This window comes from Sinohyriopsis cumingii, chromosome 2, assembly GCF_028554795.1.
Source record: "Sinohyriopsis cumingii isolate HCF-2022 chromosome 2, ASM2855479v2, whole genome shotgun sequence".
Classification (NCBI taxonomy): domain Eukaryota; kingdom Metazoa; phylum Mollusca; class Bivalvia; order Unionida; family Unionidae; genus Sinohyriopsis; species Sinohyriopsis cumingii.
The window spans coordinates 44,666,459-44,692,975 of record NC_142962.1 but is presented as its reverse complement, the minus strand read 5'-3'; the positions used below and the strand labels follow the sequence as shown (position 1 = coordinate 44,692,975).

General features: G+C 33.6%; 3 protein-coding genes across 7 annotated transcripts in view; 2 read left to right on the top strand and 1 right to left on the bottom strand.

The window, feature by feature from the left end:
* The window catches only part of LOC149804748 (uncharacterized), a 66,876-nt gene extending 64,067 nt beyond the window's left edge, over window positions 1–2,809 (bottom strand). For both annotated transcript variants that reach the window (XM_089943869.1, XM_089943876.1), the window contains exon 1: window positions 2,688–2,809. The gene's annotated coding sequence lies outside the window, so the exon portion shown is untranslated. The remainder of the gene's footprint in view (window positions 1–2,687) is intronic.
* A 95-nt stretch (window positions 2,810–2,904) lies between these two features.
* Window positions 2,905–26,517, top strand: part of LOC149804746 (uncharacterized) — a 32,872-nt gene continuing 9,259 nt past the window's right edge. The window contains exons 1-4 of one of the 3 annotated variants that reach the window (XM_089943839.1): window positions 2,905–3,259; window positions 4,455–4,563; window positions 17,467–17,511; window positions 18,687–18,761. In XM_089943839.1, coding sequence (XP_089799965.1) covers window positions 3,009–3,259; window positions 4,455–4,563; window positions 17,467–17,511; window positions 18,687–18,761 — 480 coding nt within the window. In that variant the 5' untranslated portion in view covers window positions 2,905–3,008. Of the gene's footprint in view, window positions 3,338–4,454; window positions 4,564–17,466; window positions 17,512–18,686; window positions 18,762–26,517 lie in introns of all 3 variants that reach the window. The other 2 variants (XM_089943857.1, XM_089943848.1) reach the window with 2 other exon arrangements.
* LOC149804747 (uncharacterized) lies at window positions 4,741–11,227 on the top strand. Of its 2 annotated transcripts, XM_089943822.1 has the most exons (6): window positions 4,741–5,464; window positions 6,027–6,222; window positions 6,761–8,766; window positions 9,285–9,511; window positions 9,734–9,911; window positions 10,376–11,227. In XM_089943822.1, the coding sequence occupies exons 1-6, from the start codon at window positions 4,987–4,989 to the stop codon at window positions 10,609–10,611; spliced, it is 3,321 nt and encodes a 1,106-aa protein (XP_089799948.1). In that variant the 5' UTR covers window positions 4,741–4,986; the 3' UTR covers window positions 10,612–11,227. The 2 variants fall into 2 exon arrangements, with proteins under 2 accessions (XP_089799948.1, XP_089799954.1); XM_089943828.1 differs by lacking the exons at window positions 9,734–9,911; window positions 10,376–11,227 and having other exon boundaries at window positions 9,320–9,482.

Sequence of the window (26,517 nt, the reverse complement as noted above, 5' to 3'; positions counted from 1 at the left end):
TATAAGAGTACATAAAAAAGAACATGACGCAATAGCTGGGCGGCAAGTTCAAAGGCTTAGACTGGCGGCCGGAAGGGAAAATGTACTGATATTTACAGTGATTGAATTCAGAAGCAGAAAGACCCAGAGATGTACATGCAGTCATTTATAAAAGTACATCAGATAAACAACTTTAGCTTTCATTATTGTGTTCATTTCTGAATGTAGTGGAATAAGCAGTGCACGTGACCTCATAATCAAGACATGTTGAGACACAGACAAAATGCCATTTGTAAGTGGGTGACAAGCCGCCTAAAAATGTAAACTCCACCTTCTTCTGTTAGGAAAGCAAAAACAACTTCACCCTGTGATTATTTAAGAGGTACACTGACTGACCAAACCATATCTTTTTTAAATGCCCCTCGCCTTAGCCCGGTTAGTTCTAGTGTTGTAGTAAATGTTTTCATCAAGGCATCAGTAGCTAGGCCTAGTTTTTATATCAATTACGTTGACAAACAAACTCTTGCCCATTCACAAGCATCATGTTTTTATAGCTGATTGACCATTGACCCTTTTCCGAGTAAGGTAGCAACTATCAATTTCCTGCATGCTATCTTTTGATGATAAAACATACAAACTTGTGTTTTAAGATCAGAATCGGTGATCTGGATATATATTAACTGCCTCTTATACACTATTTTGTCATACAATTAGTTTGAAACTCTAAGTGATCCAGTAGGCCTAACAGGAATAAATGGCAGACTTCACCAAGTCTGGGATGTACCAGTTTATTAGATTGTCTGTTTTCTTAAATCACTGGGCAAATATATTCAGAAAAAAATTACAAATCATTGAAACCAAAGCCTAGGTATTAATTTATTAAAGATTTAACTTTAAAATGCAAATTATGTAGGTCAGAAATGTATGGGACAATGCTATGTTGTGGAATTTGCGAGATGAGCTTTAAGGTCTAAGCTATTTTCTGACTTGACACGTATTTCCGAAAATAGGGAAAAAAAAACAGCAAATCAGATAGTATTTATTTGCCTAAAATTAATACAAGTACGTATACAAATAAATAAACCATAAATTTGCGATCCTGTCAATGGACTGTTGTAATGAAGCTATATTATAGTGAGCGATTACATTACAAAAACCTCTCCATTTAAAAATAGATGCACTCACGTCTGTGTTGATTCTGTAGGAAAGAAAGGACTGCAACTTTTGATGGTGGGACTCCTATTTTTACCAAAATGGGAGTCCTGGACTCCTAGTTTTAAAATCCTAGTGAGACCTCTGAGTAGAAATTGAGCTGGCTTCTATTTGATTTTAGCAGGATCAGTGAAATTTAGACAGATCATAAAAAAAAATTTGGTGATCATGTGGGTTAGTGAAAAATAGTCCTAATTTCAAGCCCTGTGACCCTCTCCAATTATTTTCTGCACATCATAGATACACATTTAATCAACGCATCAATATTTTGCGCTTACAGAAATTCTTTGTCTCATTGAGCAATACATAATTAAAAACCAATATTATTTCTGCTTTACAGTAAAATGTAAAATAATGTGTTCAATTGCTGCATCACATAAAGCATAACTCAGGACATATTTATTTCTAGAATGTGGCTGAGACTCCCTGGACTTTCCTTGGGATTCACCATTTTTGGGGCAAAGTGTCACTGACTCTTAATTCTGTACAAAGGGAAACCCAAGGCTTCATGTAAGTTATAAATAAAATGGCAATGTATTTCAGGACAGGAATATAAAAACATTCCTCATGTATCAGGATAAAGTTAATCGTCACAAGCTGAATGTATGAGTAATCAAACTGAAAAATATTACACCAATTACTGAAATAATTGGTAAACACCTACATGACATGAATAAATATGTATTAAAGTGTATGTCAGTGTGGTCATGTAAGCACATTTAGTCATCTTAAATTAAATATCAACTGTTGTTTTACACAAATATTAATCACAGTATATTCATTTCTGACTGTTGAATATTCTGCACCTTAACTTTTATATTTAAAAAAAAACAAAAAACTTTCAGATGAAAACTAATGGACTTTTACAATTGTGGCCAGGTATTAAATGGTTCAGCAAAAGAGGATCTTGGGTGCTAATTGTAACAACATAGGATAGTACAATATTTTTCTTCCAACATGCATATCTTTCATTGTGACATCATAGTGAGTGACAATAAATCTGGTTTATACTGGATCACATCTCTCGTTGACCTCATCCAAAAATGTCCACTTATTTTAACATTGATTTGTACTTCTTCAGGCATGTAAATAATGACATTCTAAAGCAATATGAATTTATGAGGATCCAAATAAAGTGAATCGTCGCGATTTAAAGGTTTGTGTAATCAAATTCTCTATTTTAAAAATACGCCCTTACTGAAATAGTCGATACTGTATACCTCGATGACCTGCATGACTTGTACTTTTGAATATTCTACATTTTTAATTAAACGGTCCACGTCACTTAAACATGAACTAAAAGAAACTGTTGGACTATTTACAGTTTTTAGTCGTGAAGCAAGCTGCAGACTTGTGTGTGTCTCACTCCATAACGATGCGACTGGTTACTACAGCATCTTGGTTACCTGCTCGTTTCGGTAAACAAACACTTTGGATCTTACCTAGAATCCAAAACAGAAATATCATGTGTCAAAAACATGTTTCTATTTACTTACATTGGACGGTATGGCTTCTAATTATGCTATGTAGTCCATAACTTGAACATATTTACAGCAGCTACATTGTCTTCCACATCACATTATCTCGCTTTAGAGTGGAATGCACAAGAATGCTTCCGTTGGTAGAAGGTGAGGGTCTTTAAGACTGGTTCTCGCACTATTCGCTTACGTAATTAGGGAGATTCATACAAACTTTTAAAACCAGTCTGCACAAAAAAAGGTGAAGAAAAAAACTTAAAGAGCATCAACTGTTGTTGGATTAGAGGGGAATACACAACACTCATAACGGTGATAAGACGAGATTCGTGAAGTCCATCAATGGACGAGAACACAGATTTTGCCCTTGCTTTACAACTACAGCAAGAACTGAACGAAGAAGAAATATATCCTGAAGTAGAAAGACAGATTTTGGCCCATGAAAATAACAAGAACCTGTCAATTGTTGATCCTTCATGGGAACTGACCGATCCCAATCCAGACATCAGAGCTTTATTTTTGCAGTTCAACACTCGTTTCTTTTGGGGGAGATTGTCGGGAATCGAGGTGAAATGGAGCCCAAGAATGACACTGTATGTTTGTATGAGAATCTGAGCAATTATTTTCCCCCAGGAACTTAAGGACTGTCCATTTACACATAATCATATGGGGTGTGTGTGTGTTTCTTTCTCACTATAAATGTTTTTTTTGTTGTTGTCTAAAAACGTGTTTTTATTTACTTGCATTAATTGGTATAGTTTCTGTTTTTGCTGTGTAATCTGTACGTTGAAAAAACAATAGATGATGGATAAACAACGTTATGGGGGTATGTGAAGTTTACTATCTAATGGCAAAACATGAAATGCTAACATATTTAGCAAGACAGCTATCTTGTATCTGTGAATGAACCATTGTGTTGCCTTTGTGTCAGCTGACTGCTAATTTAGCTACCAGCTAATTTTTTAATTCCCATCAACGTAGTAATCATTTGGGTGATTAAGTCCTTTATGTATGGCCATCCATATGTCCATATCCAAGATTAACCTCGATAGTGTTGATGTGTCTTTATCAATAAAACACCTGTCTACCAAAAATAGGTCATTAATGAATGGTAGTTCAGGTTCTTTTGACTTCTGTCAGTATCACATCCACTATTGATGATAGTGACATGCAAATTAAAGCAGATATGCACTTAAATAAGTTCATCCCCATTCTGCAAAAAAATAGGTCACCTTGGTACTTATTTCATGCATCTGTGACTTACTTTAAATGTAGAAGCATTGATGGTTGACCCATATTATCAAAGATTGGGAATATACTTGACATACAAGCTCAGGCCATCTCTTGTGTAGCCATGATCTCTTACAAACAGAAAACTCATAAGACAACCATAACATTTTATGCAGGTCACAGTGACCTGCTTTCTGTACATGATATGTTGCTTTCTTCTTCAAATACAGTACCCTTTAGCAAAAAGTATTATCTGGGAGGACTTTGTTTGTGAGGTGGTAGTAGTTCTCTAAGGTTTTATGGTTAGGTAAGTATTCTCAAAGAAACATATTTTGCTGTGTTAAATTCGTATCTTTATTTTGTCCCTAACAAGCTCAAGGCAGCTTTATGACTGCATCATAAAAGTTTATTTGTATATATTTAGCATATATTAATATTTCATGAATGAGACTTCTAGGGAAAAGTTAACCAAATTTACATGATTAATTGAACAATGAAAACTAGATATAATTATACTATAGAATGTGTACATGATCATTGTTTCCAATCACTTTACAGTTGTGCTGGTCTGTGTGTATATGAGGGAAGAGGAGGGCTGTGCTCAGTACGACTCAGTTTACCACTGCTGAAGCTAAGGCCCCGTAAGGACCTTGTTGAAACACTCTTGGTGAGTACATAATATTGCTTGGAATTTTACATTGAATTTTTTGGGGCATTGGTTGAAATGCTTGCTATGCATGTCTGCGGTCTTGGGTTTGAACTTGCAAAGATTAATACAGTATTCTTTCATAATGCTGTTAGCGGAAGGCATTGATTATATGTGTACCACCTTTTACTGACTCAGGCCAAAATTAAAATTAAGTTTGTTTCCCCTTACCCGACCGACCCTCTTAAAATCCGCCGACTGAAAAAAATTTTTTGAAAAATTTGCGATAGTATTTTTTTTTTTTTTTTTCGCTTTGTTCAAAAGTTCGTTTTTTCGTTTCGTTTTGTTGTGCGATCCGTATTTTCATGCAGTCAACAAAATCGATGTCACTAGCGCGCGAAAAACGTTTGTTGCAAGGTGTTTAAATTAGATAGGAAAAGCATCATGACCGGCATGGCCGGCAAAAGAAAATACGAAGAAGATTTCATTATATGTGTAAGCGTAATCGCGAAATGCGGGAAATCAAACAAAAAAATTTGTAACAACAGAATACTAGAATACTCAACGGAGTGTACATGGGATGATGTATATCACGACATTACCAATGATACAGACTTTCGCCCTCATAAAGCAGATGTACTGAACGTCAGTTTATCAGACAAACTGGATGGAACGATGACTTTTCATCCAGACCTTCACGAAGGTCTGCATGTGGTGAAAGAGTTTAATCAGCGACTGAAATATGTTACATTTACGGTGACCCGTGATGAAAGTGTTGGGTTGGATGATGTTTCCTCAACTACTACTAGTACAGAAAATCAACAAGCACCACCTGCACGGACTGCCTTTTCTGTTTTAATGTCTACTTCCGTGGCAACAAAGCTACCACAACTTAAGGACACAAATGCTGAGCGTTTCACTGGTATAAACAATTTTTTTAATATGAAATAATGTTATTTTCAAACATCTGTCTGACAGTTATTAGAAATGAATTCATGCACCCTCTGACAACTGCAATCTTTCTAGAATTTTTACTGCCTTCCTAATAATATATTTAAAGTCTGTTTGTCAAGTACAAATGTTTAAGCTTTGACCGACAATAAACACAGAGCATACACAATATAGCAAAAACTATACATATATAACATACAAAACAAAAGCAGACAATAAAAACATTAAAGACATACATAAACATGATTAAAACATTATTTTGATACCTGCAGTGCATAATGAATATGGCAGTGTTAAAGTCTATTAATTATGAAATCCGTTTGTTGATATTAGATTCAAGGTTTTGAATTTTATCTGCCATGGGGCACGATTGCAAGACAGCCAACAGTAACTGGTGTCACATTGAAGACTGCTGTCTGTTTTTTGTGTGCCATGTACACTTATTCCACATCTCATATCTCATTTAATATTATCTATCAGTAAAGCTGGCCATTCCATCTCAGTGAAAGGTTTTTTTTATTCCATTTTTTCAGCTAAAGATGAGTTGTTTAACGGCATAGTCAAAGATATGATAGAATGTGGAGACAAATTTCCTGGAAGCATGTCCCACCAGAGTATATCTGAACAAGTCCTGGTGCTAGTAAATGCTTTGTGGTACATAAGTGGCAACATGTCCACAATAGAAGAGAGAGCGGCCCACCTGACAAGAATCAAGCACATCCCGGAGAGGTGTTTATCTTTGATAATATTAAATTGAAGTAAAAGATTAATCTTTATTCAATGTATATTTATTACAAACATTCCTGCAACACATAATTCTAGAGAAATTTAATATAGTAAGTGTCTTAATGTCCATAGTTTTTTTTTTTTTTTGATTTTCAATGATAAAACTGAGCAAGCAATACTATCTCACGTTAAAGGAAAATATGACATAGACTTTTTAATATTTGGTAAGCTGATTAAAATAAAGGTTCAATGTCATAAGATTTAAAAAATTGGTTGAACACTTGACTTTTTTATTTCTTTTGTGTTGCTACCCAACCCTAATATTGCGATGGAAGAGGGTGGTTTTATAGCACCATAAAATCTGGTTCAACCTTCCACGGTTTCATTTAAGCCTGTACAAAGTCAGGACCATTGCGGTTGTCAATTTCTCCATTATGTACATGTAGTAACCTCCATTTTGCTTACTTTACTTTTCCGTGACATTTGTCAGAGATTGATTATCCTTGTTCAGTAATTTTGTTGTAACTTACCTTTTTTACAGGTTTTTAAAGTTTGATGGTGCTAATGATTATAAAAGAAAGAAGCAAAAACGTCCACAGCTTACTGCAAAAGATCTGAAGTTACAAGTCCAGTGTTTATTCAGGCTAATCTCAAGACCTTTTACACAGCATTGGACCATAAGAGGTGACATTGAAACCTTAGCTGGATGTTTACAGTCTTATGCAGATTATTTAGAAAAAGCAAATGAAAAACAGATATCACGACAATTACAAATGAATCCAGTTCGTCAGATTGATTCCAATCTCTCCATTGCACATCGTCCTAGACAAGATGAAATCCTACCATGTTACAGTCGATTGGATGGTCAGGTATCTCAGATGGCAATGTTTCAACCTCTCTTCTTTGATGAAGATTTGCATTTAAATGAACCATTTAAAGGGCCAGAACAACGATTTAGATATTTTGAGAAACTTTGTCTGACCATACCAGTACATATGTTAAGGTACGACCCTGGTGGAGGGATTGGGGCGATTTCTTTTATCTGGAGAATTCCTGAAGATGGGATGTCTTCTTCGGAAATGTTTATGAGAGACAACCAAGTTTTGCACAGCTTACGCAGTAAACTGCCTGAATATCACACAAGACAAATGAGACAGGAGTTCTTCAATGCTTACGGAAATATTGCTGGAACCATTATACCTCCACACATTTTGCGGTCTATCTACACAACCTTTACAAATGATGCTTCAGCAGATCAAAATAAGGAAATAGATAACCGAGTACGTCTTTCTGTTTTGGGGATTGATCCTGATCTTGTGGTAGATTTACGTCACTTAAATAAGGGTAGACCTAATGACACTTTCGATGTATTTTTTCAGACCCTTGAAAAGGAGATTCAGGACATGGTTGCTGCAGATGAGAGGAGACACAATACAGAGCATATTTCACGCTTTTTGTCTGTTAGGGATATGATAGAGCAGGTGAAAAGTAAAGTACCAGAAGGAACCAATATTCCCAGTGAGTCATCAGTCCTACTAGCATTTGTTCCAAAAAATGCACATCAAAATGTAGCCAAGTTATACAAAGGTAGAGTACCTATTAGATTGAAAGTACAGACCAGGCAACTTCGTGCACAACACCAAGATGATCACTACTGTTCAGCTCTTTTTAAATATTGTAGAGCATATGCAACACAATTTAGAGACATTAGTAATTTTGTGTGTATGGACGACAAGTCTAAGCTGGACTTTGGAGAACCTGATCTCTTCACCTCAACAGGGGTAAGAGGGAAGAAATCCATAGTTCCGATGAATTCATTGCTTTCCTGTCTTGATCATGATGTGCAGAGCAAAGGCTCACTTACTCCTTCTGTCGTACTTGATGTAGATATTCCAGGTGATGCAACAGAAACATTCTACAGGGGACAAGTCTCGGTTACATTCAAAGATAGTATCTTCCAGGCAAGCACCCCCTTCCGTCACATAGTAGAGCTTGAAACTATTCTGAAAGCTAAAAATGAGAACAAACCAGCTTTATTTATGTACACAGATGGTGGTCCTGACCATCGGGTCACATATGGAGCAGTAAAGTTGTCATTGATTGTTTTATTCAGAAGACTCCGGTTAGAATTCTTAGTTGCCTGCAGAACTGCACCAGGTCACTCTTGGACTAATCTGGCTGAGCGGATTATGTCACTTCTCAACATTGCCTTCCAAAACACTGCACTTGCACGAGAGCTTGCCTCATCTGATGTAGAAACAATTCTGAAAACATGCGGAAGTATGAATGAAATCAGAACAAAAGCTGGAAAAAACAATCAAATTAAAACAGAATGGCTACAGTCAGTTCAACCTATGATCAAAACCCTGTCCTCAAGAACAGAGAGAGTCCAACTTAAGGAAAAGTCTTTCAAAGTATTTAAAGCAGCAGAGGATGCTGATGTTGAAATGGCTGAAGCTGAAGTGACCCTTATAGACCCTGCCATCAAAGTTGGAAAGTATCAGCAGCAGCAACTTAGCCATGCAACACAGCTGAAAAAATTTATTGGTAAGTACAGAGATCTACAGAACATTTTTATTGCTTGCGACACTCAGAAAGTGCCAGGGTTGAAGTTGCAATATCTTGTCAGACTGTCCGTAATTTCAAGGGTGAGTGTCAGAGCATTTTATAATTCCAAACTGAAAGTGGACATGCAGCTCTCCCGATTTGTTAGACTTCTACATTATAAAAACTCAACATTGACAGATAAATCATGATTTATTTACAGATATACACAAATTTTAAAAATAGAATAACATTGCATACAAATTGTCTTTGTAAGTCGACAGGAATTATTTTGAAATATTAATTTAATGGCCCAGGGCACTACTCTTAAACATTATGCCAGGAACCCGTTCATTGTGCATTTTCTCATTTTTTCTTCATATGAAACATAACTCAAACATAATTTAGTCCTTAGTTTAAACTTATTGGCTCATTTTCAAAAGTGATGTGTTAAATGTCCCTGCATGTCAGCCCTTTCTATTAAATAAAAGATTTTCATGTCTCTTGGTATTTTATTACAGCTGATCACTGCCGTGAACGCCATTACTCCTTTCAGATCAGAAGATGTCATGATGAGGGTTGCTGTCCTACTCCAGAGAGGGAATGGGCGTGGTTACCAGACCCCATATTAGACATAACTGGACAGCATTACAAGCCATTTGATGAACTGCTTGGTAAAGAAACTACAGATAAGGACAGGCCGTCTAGTTTAAAGCAAACTGTAGCTGCTGTGGCACAAGAACAACAGGTAAGGATGTTCATAAATCTTATTAAAATATAGAAGTTTTATAAAGTATTGATTTAACAGTTATAAATTGTGCAATAATAACAACACATGTATATAAAAAAGTTATTTAAGAAACTGCAACTTTAATAGAACCCCTTGTAACATAATAAGTTACAAAATAGAGGGCATGTCACTACACAACACTTAAAACACAAGTGATGATATTTATGTTTCTTTTTACAGGGTTGTAAAAACAGTATTCTTGTGGGACAGAATGTTAGACAAACTGTTAACTGCTGTGAGTGTCTAAAACCACGATGCATATACACTAAGACGAAACTAACAGCAAGAGACCAGAGAGCTTTGACACATACTTTGGAGAAATACGACTATACTTGTGGTTCTGTTATCACACCTGATGGTAAGTTCTAATGATTTAATATTTTATACTTTTATCCAAGTCCTTAATACTTTATTCAAAAATATACCTATACACTCTTCACATACTGAATGCGGTTTGACTCTTACCGTGATTTAGAATCATGTCTGACACTGTCAGAGAGCCCAGATAGTTTTTAATGCTCTTTCATGTCAGATATTGCTTTTTTTAACTGTGATTTTCTCTTAGTACTAGCCATTGCACTAAAATTTTAATGTGAATATTATTTTACAAGTATTCCTGTTTCCTGGTCCATGCTCCCAATTTTTAGTGAAGTCCAAGTTGCTCATTTATCTTTTTATACTAGTTTCTCTGTGTTTATAAAGATAATTATTTACAGATTTAGTTTCAGGTTCTACATGCTATTTGTTGTGTATCATGTCTAGTCACCTTCGGACATTAAAGTTCAATTTTGGATAATTGGTGTTCTATTTAATATATTTTAGGAGACATCCTACAGGGAAAAGTGTTTGTAAGACTACAATTGTCTTGTGCTGTACACATTGAATTCCCATACTATGCCAGCAACATTGGCAGACCAGATATTTGTGCTCATTGTGGAGCCATAGGAGCAGAAAAATCCCAGGAAATGACTGGAAGATTCCGTACTGTTCTACCAGTGTGCCAGCAATGTTTAGCATCTGGAAAGGACATTCCAAAACGAAACCCAGTTAAAAACTAACCAGCAGCTCTTAGTGACATTTAAAATGATGTTTTGCATTGTTTGTTTCTTTTTTGTTAGTTAGATTTCTACATGTATTTAGTGTTCTGACATTACTTTATTGACATGTTTCTGCATATTTGAGACACTATTCAATGTCTAACTTTATATTTGTGCATTTTGACAGGTCTTGCAAATATGTTAAGTCTCATTATATATTGAACCCAATGATACTAGTCAGAAAGAATACTCAAGACTTTTAAAATACTTTTATTAATTATTTTAAAACATTTTTATACATTTGACCTAGTCAGAAAAAATACTAAGGGTTATTCCAGCAAATATCTACCTTAACCCAACACTCCTCAAAAACTCGGAAAAAAACACTTCTTGCACCTTTACATGTGTATCTTTATATTTCATTGAAATTACTCTCATTTAATATATGTTTCAAAATTTGAGTAAATCTGTTAAATTGGTACCCTGGCCAATGCCTGCAGGGAGTATTTTTATTGGAATAGCCCTTATCAAAAACTAATCTAGTCTATAAAACATTTTAAACTTGTTCACAAGTTACTGTATTTCAGTTCATGAGTTACTGTATTTCAGTATTATTATTAAAGTTGAATTTATCGTTTTTCTGTTTCCTATGTGTCAGTTTATAGTGTCATGAATTTCATGAGAAAAAAAAATTATTAGCCTACCTACCTACCCAACTTCAAATTGTTGGGTAGGGTAAGGGGAAACAAAGATATTTTTAATTGCGGCCTCAGAAATAGCCTTGTAATGAAGTGCATTATACATGTAATTTTACTGCAGAAATTTTGTCAATACCTCTAACAGGATAGACCTGAATGGATGATTGGATCAAATGAGAACACAACATAATGTGATGAAAGTTAGAAGTTTATGAAATGAATTAATAAAAATATATACACTACAAATACAGTGATTCTTTCACGCTCAAAACATACGTCTTATTCAAATACTCTATCCAAAACAAATTCACAAATAGGAAAACAAAAAATGATTCATATATTCAAATGTATGATGGTAAGATTCAAATAATCTTGTGTAATTGAAGTGAAATTCAAATATTCTCATGTAATCAAAATGACTCAATTGAAACAAACATATGACTTGGTCAGTTGTATAGTCATATGATTCACAAATATTTGGAAAAACTTGCAAATGTGTCCACTGACAAACCACACAGTTCTCCTGAATTGTTGGGTTGGCCCACACTTGTATCAGTCATACACACCATTCATGGATCCACCATGCTTACAAGTTTACAAATTAGCGGTTTCGTCTTTGTATGGCTTTGATGGTTATGTCATCTTCCATAGACATACAGGTGGCCAGATAGAAAGCCTGATATACCTTCACACACATACGTACAGACAGCACACAGTTCTCCTGAATTGGGTTGGCCCACTTGTATTAGCCATGCCCATCCTTCAGGGATCCACCTTGAGCACAGACATATAGACATTCGTACAGACAGCTACCATAAAACCAAGCTGGTCATAATAACAGGTACAGAATTAAATCTATAGATACATGCTACTAAATCAAACCCCTAATAGCAACTTGTAACATTTCAAAAGCTATCAATGTTTCAAATCCACGTAGTAGTAAATGATGCACTTCACGATACGTCATTAAAGACTGAATATGCTTCACATATCAAATAAAATACAAATGTAACACTCACCCCTATGGCTGGAGAACGTTCACTCCTTGACACAATCCGTGCTTTTAGTGTCTTTTGCCATAAATGATCTACAACAAGATAGATGCTAGTTCAGTTGTTTACCTAGAAAAACAATTATCCACCCTAGGTAATGTTCAGACATGATTTTTCTCCATTTTAAAGCAGAATTCTGCTTTTCTCCTGACTTGAATCAGATTTTTCTTGATATAGTCCGTTTTATATATCATCTCCAATCTGGTTTTTAAAAAACAGTCTTTCCACCCCATTTCACAGTGACCCTTGTAAATTATTTGCTCCATATATTAGTTAGCACACAGCTCTCATAAAGAGTACTCTGATTGGTCAAAGGTTTAAATTCATCCATTGAATCTTCATATAATGGAAACTGATGGCAATGGAAAGAAGAAGCATGCTTGCAAAACATGGCATCTCAAGTTGTTGAGAGAGACCACGACATGAAAATTTAGATAAAGTTTCTTAAAAAATGTATGGAAATGGAAATGGCTAGAGAGAAAGTTAATTGAAATTAAGTTGGTCAGTTTATAAGAAAAATGAACACTAGAAGACTGGCATTCTTGGATAAGTTTCCAAAACTGAAACATAATAATGCCAAAATTAGAAGTTTGTATAGGAAGCATACAGTACAGTTTAGAAACATTTCATCACAGGTTAAAATTACAGTGGGTGATTGAATTTACATCATGTTTTCAGTGGAATTGGATAAAATGTTAAAGATAAAAAGAAAATAAAAATAACTACATTTTTTTTTAACATTGGGAAAAGTGATCCTTGACAAAAAATTTTAAAATTACAGTTCTAAAAACTTTAATTTATTACAAAGCTTAATCACTTGTTCATCTTTTTACCATAAAATTGTATCCGGGAATTCAATGAATTAAAGTGGATAAAGTTAAACTTAAAAGATAGGTTATGCATCAAACTCCTGCTAAAGGTGGCTTGGCCGTGACTGATTTTTTGATAAATTAATATTAGCTTTGAAATAACATGGATTCGTAGAATTCTTCTATCAAATAGAAAATTTGTCAGTTTGCTTGAGTATGAAATATGTGAGGTTAATGCCAATTCTCATTAGGAAATGAAAATATAATGACATTTTCCCAACAGACAAAAAAATGCATTTTGGCATTATGTTTTATTGGCTTGGAAACTATTAATAGAGAAGTGTTATGTATATTTGATTTAATTTATATTATCATTTGTTTGTCAGCTTTAAATTTTTTTATTCTATTACATGTTATTTTAATATAATCTTGTTTACGCGATTTGGAAAATTTTTCCAGAAAATAGTTTGACCTTGACTGTTTATTTTTAAACACTTAAAGCTGAACTAGTTCCCAAACTTAATTCAAAATTAGTAACAGTCATGTGAACAAGTTCTGTTTTTAATTTTTTTTATTGTGGGAATAATAAGGGTGAGATTGAGGCTGTATTGGATATTTGACCCACAACCTGTAAATAGTTTTTATTGAAGTAAACTATTTTTTTAAAATTTTATTCTTAGAGTAAAATGATTGGTTTTTGTCAGGGCCAGGTTGAGAGTACATGATGTAAACATGATCACATGACCCTCATCCGAGCACCTGTTTTGTGCAGTATTCAGGTTTTAAACCATTGTTTTAGAGAAATAATTTCAGTCTGGGCTTAAAACACTTGATGTCAAGTCGTTTTCTTCTGTTGTAGCCAGTTTTCAAGTTAAATGTTAATTTTTCTTCAAATTATTTGGATTCCAAACGATTAATTTGTTTCTATGGAAATATTTTTGAGTACTCATACAGAAATCTTGAACAAAGACATTTCTTAAAAATTTTATTTGGATTTCCAAAATGCGAGTTTTATTTCTTGTGTTTCTACAATGAACTGTAGACAACCACACTATATAGGATACAGCATACATCATTGCCTTCCATCTTGGATTCTTCATCAAGACTCGAACTTGAATTCATTAGAACATTTCATTATTATGACTTCTAAAATTTTATTCGTGGATTATTTTTGGATTTGATTCTTAAAACCATAAGTTCTTCTTTTTTCATTTTTTACAGAGTTTTTCCAGTGAAATAAATTATTTGTTAATTTTTCAAAGCTTGTTGTTTTCACTCTTTCTTGTGTTCCTGTTTATTTGAGCCTAAACATGTAACATAAGAGAAGAATATACCCCAATCCTGAGAAGATTTTATGAAAGCAAATTTATTGATGAACTTACTTAAAAGGGTGAAAATAGTACCAGTTTTCCATAAGAAATGGTTTCAGCATAATGTAATTTATATCGTTAATATGCTCACAGAGCAGGGATCTATTACTGATTTTGGTAGTTTTAAATCCGAATATGGTCTGAACATGAATTTCTTTTTTTCAAGATATAATTCAGTGTGTCAGGTTCTTATTTCAGAAGATGCAGTTTGATCTAATGACACTGGTTAGACCATTTATCCCTTTCCATTTGGATATTTTCTTTCTTAAAAATAAAGAACATAAAGACCTTTACAAACCACTCTTGAAACCAGATGTTAAACCAAGCAGTGAAAGGAAGTGGAATGAAACTATCAGTTTGAATACGGATGTGTGGTCTAACATATATACAGTGTACTTTACTTTTAAAATAACAAGAAATTCAAAATTACAATGGTTTCAATTTTGTGTTACTCACAGAATTTTACCAATGAATTCATTTTTGCATAAAATACAATTGTCTGATACTGATAAATGTACTTTTTATAAAAATTTACCGGAAACAAGACTGCATTTGTTTTGGGAATGAAATATGATAATCAGGCTGTCGAATGACGTGTCCCACTGGATTTGGAATAAAGTGAATATAGATATTGTACAAAGTGCAAAGACGATAATATTAGGAGATACAAGTGCAGATGGAATATATGAGAATCCTTTGTGTTTCTGTTTTTTTCTGGCTAAATATTACATCTATATATGTAAAATGAGAAAGGTTGTACCTGGTTGAAAGGGGTTGAAATTTATTCTTAAAATCCAGTATAATTTGGAAAAGTATATTACAATCAAATAGGAAAGGAAAGAAATGTTTTGTTGATATGGACACAGTGGGAGCCATTATATAACTAGTAACTAAGAAAAATTAGTGCTATAATTCCAGTGCATGTTTTATAGCATGATGTACATAATAGTGTATAATATATCTATAAGACATAATGTCCCTAAAGCCTGATCAACTAATATGATTTGAAATTCATATTTTTTTCTCTTTTATTCTTTCTTGTTGCAGTGATGAAAGGTCATTGTTTAGAATTGTTGAACCAATATGTATTGCATGTATCATCTATCTTTGTTATGTCAGTTTTAAAAAAATAATTGCATAAAGTTAATCTAATTTCGTTGGTTATTCTTCTCAGCTTTTAAATAAACTAGCTTAGGTCCTAATGGATGCGCTGAATCACTCATTAGTTGTCTTGCAAGTGTAATATTTGACTAAGTGAAGTAATTAAAGTCAAAATCAGTGGAATTTTTTTTATTAAGTTTTGATAAAATATTTATAGTCGTGCTGAATCTCATAAATACAGTTATAATAATATAATTCTATTCATTTGTTACGGATAAAAAGATTGTTTAGAAAATATTTCAGGCTAAATGTTATGAGGATATATATATATATATATATATATATATATATATATATAGTCTGTCTAACAGCAGAATCCATTGATCTGTTTGTTTGAGAATATATAGCCAGCATGATCTGATTGATAAATGTAGGGAAGATTTCCATTGGTCAAAACTTAACCATGTGTTCATACCCAGTTGTGTTTATTTCTGTATAGACTGTAAGGAGAACTACTTTATACTTCTATCAACAGAGGAAAGCTCAAAGTAACTGATGTAAACACTGAATCAGATTGGGAGGGGGCAGTTCAAAAGCTTGTTACAAAAAATGAATTTAAAACTATTTGTAAATGAATATAAGGTTTGGGAGGGGGCAGTTCAAAAGCTTGTTACAAATGAATTTAAAACTATAGGTAAATGGATATAGGGATAGGGAGGAGGCATTTCAAAAACTTGTTACAAATGAATTTAAAACTATAGGTAAATGGATATAGGGATTGGGAGGAGGCAGTTCAAAAACTTGTTACAAATGAATTTAAAAGTATAGGTAAGTGGATATAGGGATTGGGAGGAGGCAGTTCAAAAACTTGTTACAAATGAATTTAAAAGTATAGGTAAATGGATATAGGGATAGGGAGGAGACAGTTCAAAAACTCACATTATAACAATTGGATTCAGCTTCCTATAATGTAAAACATCAGCCATGATGGTTATGATGTGGGTGGGTTGGTAGAAATCCAGCAACTCCCTGATCATAACTGTCTTGGTCAATGTCTTGCATTGTTTGACTGTTGGACCCCCATCACTATAACCATTTACCGCTAGCCTTAATTCCATTGGTAAGTAGTCCCTGTAAGTAGCCTAAACTGTTAATGGACACAAAAAAATCGATTTTAAGAAACAAAATTTGAATATTCTTGTCTCGACAATAACAATTCAACCAAGTCACAATGAACTCATGATAGCATCAAATCCAGGAGTCATTCATATGTCAAACAAAACAACACATCCTTTGGTTTGAATATTAAACTTCTACTCAGATCAGATATGCCAATTTAGGTTAAAGTTTAAGACCATGCTGTGGAAAATCTTAGATGCCTAGCATTGGCAGAATTATTTGTTTGATGTTGACGTTGCTATTACGTTGCAGATGGAGTATCCCCTGCTCTATAAATAGCTGTGTAGCAAATGCCCTCAACAAGAATTTATCCACTTTAATAAGGCTCTAAAACTGATTAGTTATATCTTTGTATAAAAAAAAATTTTTTAAAATTTTGATATAAAGAATTGCCTTTGGGCATTATTTGCTGTGCAATTCAGGAACTGACAGTTTATACCATGATAAACTCAATAAAACCAACATTAAACTCCTAATTAACTGCAGATATTACCACTACCATTTAGAAATTAAAACTTAAGCATGTATGTACTCTGTGAATTTTATTTAACAGAAATAATTCAGTTTGTCTTCCTGAATCTTTTGGCTAATGATACTTTGCAAATTTCCAGTATGGCAGATTAATTATGCAGCAAGTTTATATTGTTTATTTCATTTTTATTTTCAGCATGAAATGATTCATGCATACCTGTTTGTAACTGACAATAATAAGGTAAGTAATGTGTTAGTCAGTGTCATCCAGTTTGCATGGAACAGTTGTTTGTTACATGTACAAGATAATTTTGAGACGTTTCTTAAACTGTTTAAATAGACACAGATTATCCTTTTAGGCATGTGCATATTTGCTTTGCCAAGTATTTTTTTTTGTGTTCAGGTAGAAAAACAGCTAAATGTCATGTCTTTTAAATGTCATGTAAAAGATAAGACTTGATCATTGTTATTTAACTCTATTTTCTAAATTTCATACCTAAAACTGGAGTAGATGAATGCTCAGGATATCATTCTTCCGGAATATAATGCCACCCCTCTGGCCATTTAATAGTGTTGGCAAATTTCCCTTTATAGCCAAACGTTTAGTTTGGTGATCACTTGCTGTGAAATGCATAGCTTTCTTAGTACATTGTATCTGTAAAGTGCTTAACACATTAATCCCTGGAGGTTTTCACCTGAAATTCGAGTAGGAAACACATTTTGAAAGCTATTTCTGAACAGATCCAACAAAAACAAATCCCAGGTGATCTTTCAATAACATACTACCCATAAAGTTTAATTTGTTGCATATATTTTTCGATATTTTTTTATGGATTTAATTTTCATTTGATAATAGTCAAGTTAATTGTATACCAGAAAGTTGAACAATCTGCTGGCATATTTATAACCTTCCGTTTTATTAGTGTAAACCTTGACATTAATGAACTTCAGGGAAAAACAAAATTTCTAACATAACATTAGAATTTTCAAGTTCCCAGTCATCTGTGAATGAAAAATAATTGTCAGGTTTGGAAAAAGTTTTTTTTTAAACCATTGTTACATCATGGTCTTCATTTTGACACCCTTGTTATGGTAAGACTAGTATTGTGGCATGGTTCCTCAGAGAATTATATTTGACTATCATTTTTTTGAAAATGTCTAAAATATGTTAGAATTGGGATAATGTGATTTTTAGTTGAATATTTATGGCTGTTAGGCTGATTTTTTGTTGTGAATGACAGTTTTGAGCCTATATTCGTTTTCCGGCCTACCATATATCAGTTTTACAGACTCTGGATACGTGGTGAATACAACTCAAATTGTGATTGTCAAATCACTTTTAAGGTTTGGAAATTTTCAAATGCCATTATCTTATGCCCCATAAGCTGAAAAGTTAAATGTTATCTTTTATTTCAGGATCATGACGGCCATGGCCCTGAGTTTCATAAACACATGTACAGAATTAACAAGGAATCTGGTACTGGGATCTCAGTAAGTAGTGACTGATAAATGATAAAAAGTGGAAAAGAAAGGACATCAGAAAAATAATGCCTTATTGATCAAAATCTTATATAACAGTAGTTGTTCAGAATTTTGGAAGAAACAGAATTATGTTTCAGAAGATATATTCTTATCCTCATGTGGATCCAGTTTATCTTGAGTTGCTTCTCAATTACAGGGATATTCCTAAACTTGACAGTGCACAAAAAAAAAATCTTTGAATTACCCAATAACTTTAAATGAAGCAGCTGTAAATCTAAAATAAATACCCAATTATAAAGCCCAAGATCAGGCCTTTTGTTTATTATATTTTTTTAAAAATATAAGATACCTGGACTACTTCCCTTAATTAACTTCGCAAAACTTTTGATTCTGTTGCATATTCTTTCATGGATAAGATGTTTTACTTTTTTTAATTTTTATGGGGATTTCAATAAATGGATAAAACTGAAATATTAAATCATGCATTATTGTAAATAGTGTGGATTATGATATGACATAAAAGCAGGCTGCTAACAAGATAATCCCATCTCGTATATTATCTTTCTGTATGATGAGATATTAGTCCACATGATAAAAAAAAGTCCAAATATGAAAGGGATGAAGATAAATACAACACATGATTGCTCATAAGTTGAATCCATCTGCAAACTGCATAGACCCTAATGGCCGTCACATAATGCACCATTAGATCTTGATATATGCAGATTGTTAGAGGAGAACAATCTGAATAGACCCTGACCTTCCTGCACAGATCAGGGTCTACACTGTTTGCATGAGAACAAGGTGCATAGGCCCTGGCCTTCCTGCACCGATCAGGGTCTATATTATTTGCAGTTGATCTTGACTTATATGGAATGGGCAGAAATTTTCACTATTACTTCCACTGATAGCACAGCATCAGTGTTTTACTGTTCTATATGAACAATTATTTTTTTTACCATTGACATTTGTTATTTTCACTGTATAAATTTCCATTGTTTTGTATAAAAGTAATCTTGTTATGCTGTGAATCAGTGATAATACTCGAATATATCCAAATTTGCATATATATAAAAAACATTGACATAATAAACAACATTTTTTGCAAGTACCTGTCTGATTATACTGAGTAATGTTTTCTAATGATCTTTCTTAGGTTGGTGGTTATCATTAAAATAAATGTAGTTTATACCAAACAATAAACAACTTCATTAGAAAAAGCTATAAGCTTGCTTATAATATGGTTTTAATTTTTTAACCCCATTTTGTGTGTGAGTTAAAGCAGTCTGGTTTGGAAGTAAAACAGGTACTTATTTATAAAGTTTGTTCAGAAAATCATTTAAGTTATGATTCATCAGACTTTATTCACAAAGGCATGCATATGCCACAGAGCTAAGCTTTAAGGATAAATAAAACTAGGATAACAAAATTACAGAAATGAAAAGCTTACTGCTACAGTGGTCAAAGATACTGCTACCCCCATTTGGTAAAACTGAGTTATAAAAAGTTTTTCGTTATCATAACTTACTCGTGTACTATTTTACCAGATTGCCCTTGTTGTGTAATCCAGAAATGAGTCTGTTTTGTATTAGTTTGTTGAAGTTGTTGTTGTTGTTGTTATGGGGTTTAATGCCACTTTTCAGCACAGGATAGGCTATAGATTGTGGCCAGTAAAATTGGTGGAGGAAGAACCTGGGAAAACCCCATAAAGAACCACCACCCCACAGGAAGCAAATGACAAGCTTTTTCATGTACCCACATTGGGGCTGAACCAGAGACTTGAACCCACATAGACAGAGGTGATGTGGCAGTGATCCATAATGGTGAGTGCTTTAGACCACTTGGACACTTGTTGCCCCCTTTGTTGAAGTGAGGCAAGAGTCAAAAATTAAAAGAAAAGTGACTAATAAAGATTATTATCAGGGTGTCCTGAAAATGGTTGATATCAGTATGTTGGTGAATGCAATTAAGATAGCTTGGATCGGAAGAATGGGTACTCTTGAGCCAACATTTTATTTGTTCTTCCCCCAAACATAGAAAAAAATGTCCTATTTGGAATAGATTTTCTATCAGAGTTAACAACTTTCTGCATAACTTTTGAATGTCTGTTCAGCAAACAGTTTTATGTTAAGTTACTGTTGAAAACAAGATTTCTTGAAACATAGATGTGGATGAATCCTGATATCATTTTTGGAAATTCTAGCTTCAAACACTTACATGAAAAAGGAGTTTTCTTTATAAACGACGCTTTACAGAAAGGTGGTTCATGGATCAGTTTTAATATATTTTGTAATGGGATGGTTCTATGTAAATTTCTTAGAATTTCAGGAGCTTTTTAATATCATAAAATCTGCAGTAAATTTGATATCAGTATCCATTTGTACAACCACCAGTTTTTCTACTAAAAATGGATAAAAAGGGCTGTAAAAGAATTTACAAGAAAAGCTCATTTGCAATAATCAGGAACCAACCAGAATTTGATAATTTAACTAAGAACCATGTGTCCTAATATGAAGTTTCAGAAAAGTATTTCTGCCAACAAATAATTTTCTCAATAACATTGGAAAACTTTCAGATAATGTGTCTCATTTTTGAAGGGTGTGTCCAAGAATATAAGTTTTGTATAGTGGCTTAAGAGTGATCACAAATATCCATACAATTGAATGGGCTAAAAAGAGAATTTTTGCTAGTCATAATAAATAAAAGAGAATCTGTTAATGTTAATAAGTTCAATATTTATTTAACAGTTGAAATTATATATTTATAACTAGATTTAATCATGAATTATGTCTCATATTAAGAATTTAAACTGGACCTTGTCAGGAATGTATTATGACCACACAAGCTGTACATGGAAATAACTTTTTTAAAACTGGTTATTATCTCCATTTGCCACTGTATCTACATGTTGATAATGTTTTCATGCATCGATATGTTAAAAATGCATGTCTGTTTTCCATGATGGTTTCCAAGGCTGACTCCATTTTTACCTGGCTTCTCCAGATGGACATTTATGATCAATTAGAATGTTTCTATATACATGTAGCCTAACCACTTACATTGTCCTTGCAGTGCTAAGTCATGGGGGGGGGGTCATCGTGTGAATTTATTGTTTATGTGTGTGGTTGTTGTTGTTGTAGGGTTTGATGCCATTTTTCAGCACATGAGAGGCTATACATGGCGGCCAGTATTAATGGTGGAGGAAGAACCCGGAAAATCCCCGGAAAGAACCACCGACCCTCGAGAAGCTACTGGCAAGCTTTCTCACATACCCACATTGGCAGAATCTGAGACTCGAACCCACGCAGACAGAGGCGAGATGGCAGTGATCCATAACAGAGAGCGCTTTAGACCATTCGGCCACTCTGGGCCCCTTAATGTGTGTGGCATTACTTGTGTATTGATATGTGCATACCTGCTGGTATGTGTATGTGTTTGTTTGTATGCATATGTGTACTATGTGTACAATAATGTGCCTGGGATGAAGAAAAAGATGTATTAGAACATGATTTAATGATTGGAATACAGATTACTGGAAACAAAGATAGTACTAGAACATGATTTAATGATTGGAATACAGATTACTGGAAACAAAAAATAGTACTAGAACATGATTTAATGATTGGAATACAGATTACTGGAAACAAAAGATAGTACTAGAACATGATTTAATGATTGGAATACAGATTACTGGAAACGAAAGATGTACTAGAACATGATTCAATGATTGGAATACAGATTACTGGAAACAAAAGATAGTACATGTACTAGAACATAATTTAATTATTGGAATACAGATTACTGGAAACAAAAGATAGTACTAGAACATGATTAATGATTGGAATACAGATTACTGGAAACAAAAGATAGTACTAGAACATGATTTAATGATTGGAATACAGATTACTGGAAACAAAAGATCTACTAGAACATGATTGGAATACAGATTACTGGAAACAAAAGATAGTACTAGAACATGATTTAATGATTGGAATACAGATTACTGGAAACAAAAGATCTACTAGAACATGATTGGATTACAGATTACTGGAAACAAAAGATAGTACTAGAACATGATTTAATGATTGGAATACAAATTACTGGAAACAAAAGATAGTACTAGAACATGATTTAATGATTGGAATACAGATTACTGGAAACAAAAGATCTACTAGAACATGATTGGAATACAGATTACTGGAAACAAAAGATAGTACTAGAACATGATTTAATGATTGGAATACAAATTACTGGAAACAAAAGATCTACTAGAACATGATTGGAATACAGATTACTGGAAACTAAAGATAGTACTAGAACATGATTTAATGATTGGAATACAGATTACTGGAAACAAAAGATCTACTAGAACATGATTGGAATACAGATTACTGGAAACAAAAGATAGTACTAGAACATGATTTAATGATTGGAATACAAATTACTGGAAACAAAAGATCTACTAGAACATGATTGGAATACAGATTACTGGAAACTAAAGATAGTACTAGAACATGATTTAATGATTGGAATACAGATTACTGGAAACTAAAGATGTACTAGAACATGATTTAATGATTGGAATACAGATTACTGGAAACAAAAGATAGTACTAGAACATTATTTAATGACTGGAATACAGATTACTGGAAACAAAAGATGTACTAGAACATGATTTAATGATTGGAATACAGATTACTGGAAACAAAAGATGTACTAGAACATGATTTAATGACTGGAATATAGATTACTGGAAACAAAAACTTTGTCCAGTAAATATATTTTTGTTCTCTGATTTAGTTCTGTTTCAGTGTAATCATCACAAATGCATTATGCCTTTTGGTATTTAAATGTGAAAATGTATCAGGTTGCCATCACTGCTATGTTGCGTGCGAGTGCTTCTGTGAGAACCTAAATAAGTGCCAACCGTGTTTTGTTCTCTGACTTATGGAAGTAGTTTTGTGTTGTTAATTTCAATTAAAGCAGACCTGCTTTATGTTATGACATTGATTATGTATTTTGTATCAAATAAAACAAGGAGGTGGAATGACAGGAAAGTTAAAAGGCATGTCAATCCTAACTGCTAATAGCTAGCAGTCATGGTCATGTGTCAAGTCAACTCATTTTAATTGATTATTTGATCACTGTTATAAATATCATTATTTAAGTAATATAATTAAACTACCTTAAATTAAATGTGATTAAAGAGCAAGGCAACCAGTGAAATGATTACTTGGTAAACAAAAAGCTTTGTTTCATAGATATGTGATGTGATGTGATTTTGATTTTTAACGTAGCTTTAACAATTTTTCAGTCATAACGCTATGATGTCTGCAATGTGGAAGTTTATAGTGATGTCTAGCACTGGGGCATCATGCCGCAGACATGTAGCACGATGTCCCACCCAGTCACATTATCCTGACACCAGGCTGACCAGTCCTAATACTAACCTCTTAATGTTGAACGCCAAGCGAGGCAGCTGTTAGTACCATTTTTGTAAGTCTTTGGTATGACTCGGCTGGGGATCGAACCCACGACCTCCCGCATCCGAGTCGGACGCTCTAACTCATAGATATATTTTATTATGAAGAAGTTAGTTCCAAGAGTTTGTAGTGAACTTAAAATTCTGATATTGAGATTTCCTCAGTGATGGCAAGTTTTGATATTGGCTGCCATGAAATCAGGGTATCACATATTTCACTAACAGAGCAAAATTAAGCACAAGAAAAATTGAGTTTGGATATTGTCAGCTTTTGCATGAAACACGTACTCATAGCTTTTGAAGGAAAAAAAAAAGCAATATTGTTTTGTTGTGAATTAACTGCAACAAAGACCAATGAATTAATACACAATGTTTTTGCATACATTTATTGGTTATTGAAACCTCATGAAAAATGTTGTCAGTGATCTTTCAGAAGATGCTGATCTTAAAAACAATACATAATAGTTTTTATACATAAAAGCAAACAACTCCATGAGAATAAGCTCCTTTTGATTATTAATGCACTAATAAAACAAGTATTTATCAATTAAACCATTACCCCCCCCCCCATTTTTCTTGATGACTTTTGGGATAGCATCCCTTAGTTTTTTGTCACTGGGTAACTTGCAGCCAAGACAATGGTGTGGTCTATATTTTTGGACCCCATTGTGTGCAAGTTTTTGAAGGAGAGGTGGATTGTATGATTGCTTCAGTCAATAAATTCATAAGTTGGTTTTGTTTCCCATTTCTCAAGGTTTTTATACAAGAATGAATAAGTCAAACACTTAGGAAATTAGCATACTATAATGTGCATGTGGTGTCCTGTAGAATAGTGTTTGCTCTTTGTACTTTGCACTATGGATCTGAAGCCTACAGTAAGAATACATTGTGTGTTTTGTTCTCATCTGCTCTTATCTCAGCCTTTGGTGTATAGTACAAAATTTTATATATATATATATATATATATATATATATATATATATATATATATATATATATATATATATATATATATATGTATAGGAAGTCAAACAAGCTGCAAGTCAGCCTTCCAGCAGATGTTAGTTCTGACTTAGGGTACCATATAACTGGGTTAAGTTGGTTAGATCAGGTGTCTAGCTGACAAATAGTATTGGCTGTTGCAGGACTCAAACCCAGAACCATTCAGTTTGAGGTCTAGAAAGTCATTGGTTTTGGTGTGCCATACTGGCACATAAAGTTATCTCAAACCTTCATACTGTTGCGATATAGAGGCAACATGCCAATTCGAAAGGGACACAGTACTTAATAGACAGCTGGACATTCTAACAAATGAAATTGTACAGATGGGACACAGAGCAGAGGCCAGAAATTAGGAAGGGGCAAGCAGAGTTGATTGCAGGGTGCTGTTTACTTCAGAACCTGGTTAGCTAGAGCAATGAATAATTATTCTCAAGTTATTCACTTTGTAAATCTTAAGTCTTAGTTGTCATTCCATCATAAACAGTTCCAGTACCAAATGCTACTCCAGACTGGGAAATTTGACATATCAAAATTGGAATATTGTGATTGGTAAAAAAAATAATTTCTAGTCAGCTTTTAGATTTAAGAAGTAATGGTTTTGAGGGACCAGACAAATATTACTGTAATTGTACAGCTTTACTCAGTACAAGGTTTAGCTAACATGTTTTGTTGTTAGTTAGCATATTTAAAACTGTTGAATGTTTTTATTTGATATTAAGAGTCCTTTGCTTCTTTTGAAGACAAACTTCATTTTCCAAACATATGGAAAATTCCATGTACATGTACTTACAATTGGGAAAAGAACCTCAATGGCCTAAAACATGTTTTAATTATAAGAAAATAAATGGAGTTAACAAGACAGCAGTGTGTTTTACTTGATATTTATCATGATCTTACTAAATTTCCTGTTTTGGTTATTGATCAGTTTTCATCTTTATGGTCTTATCATTGTTTTCATTCTGGTAGTAATCATTGATAATCTCACACAGTTCTTCATAATGTATTAAGCTCTTTCGTAAATCACTAAATGACAGTGCTTTTCATTGGTGCCATAAATATGGTCTGCTTTTTAAAAGTGGTAATCTTATAAAGAGGGATGTTCCAACAAGGTTGTGTCACTGCCACCTTATACTAAGGGACATTCCAAAAAGGCTGTGTCAAAACAGCCTTATACTGGGGGTATGGGGGTAAACAAGACTGTCTTTGCCACCTTATTCTGAGGGAGATTCCAACATAGTACAGAGAGACAACAAGGTTGTGTCAAGGCCACTTTATACTGAG

What these genes read in the sequence shown, in the direction of transcription:
- LOC149804747 (XM_089943822.1), top strand. Translation starts at nt 4,987, where the DNA reads ATGACCGGCATGGCCGGCAAAAGAAAATACGAAGAAGATTTCATTATA. An exon ending in AAATGCTGAGCGTTTCACTG is followed by an intron (nt 5,465 to 6,026) that starts GTATAAACAATT and finishes CCATTTTTTCAG; the next exon opens with CTAAAGATGAGTTGTTTAAC. An exon ending in CTGTGGCACAAGAACAACAG is followed by an intron (nt 9,512 to 9,733) that starts GTAAGGATGTTC and finishes TTCTTTTTACAG; the next exon opens with GGTTGTAAAAACAGTATTCT.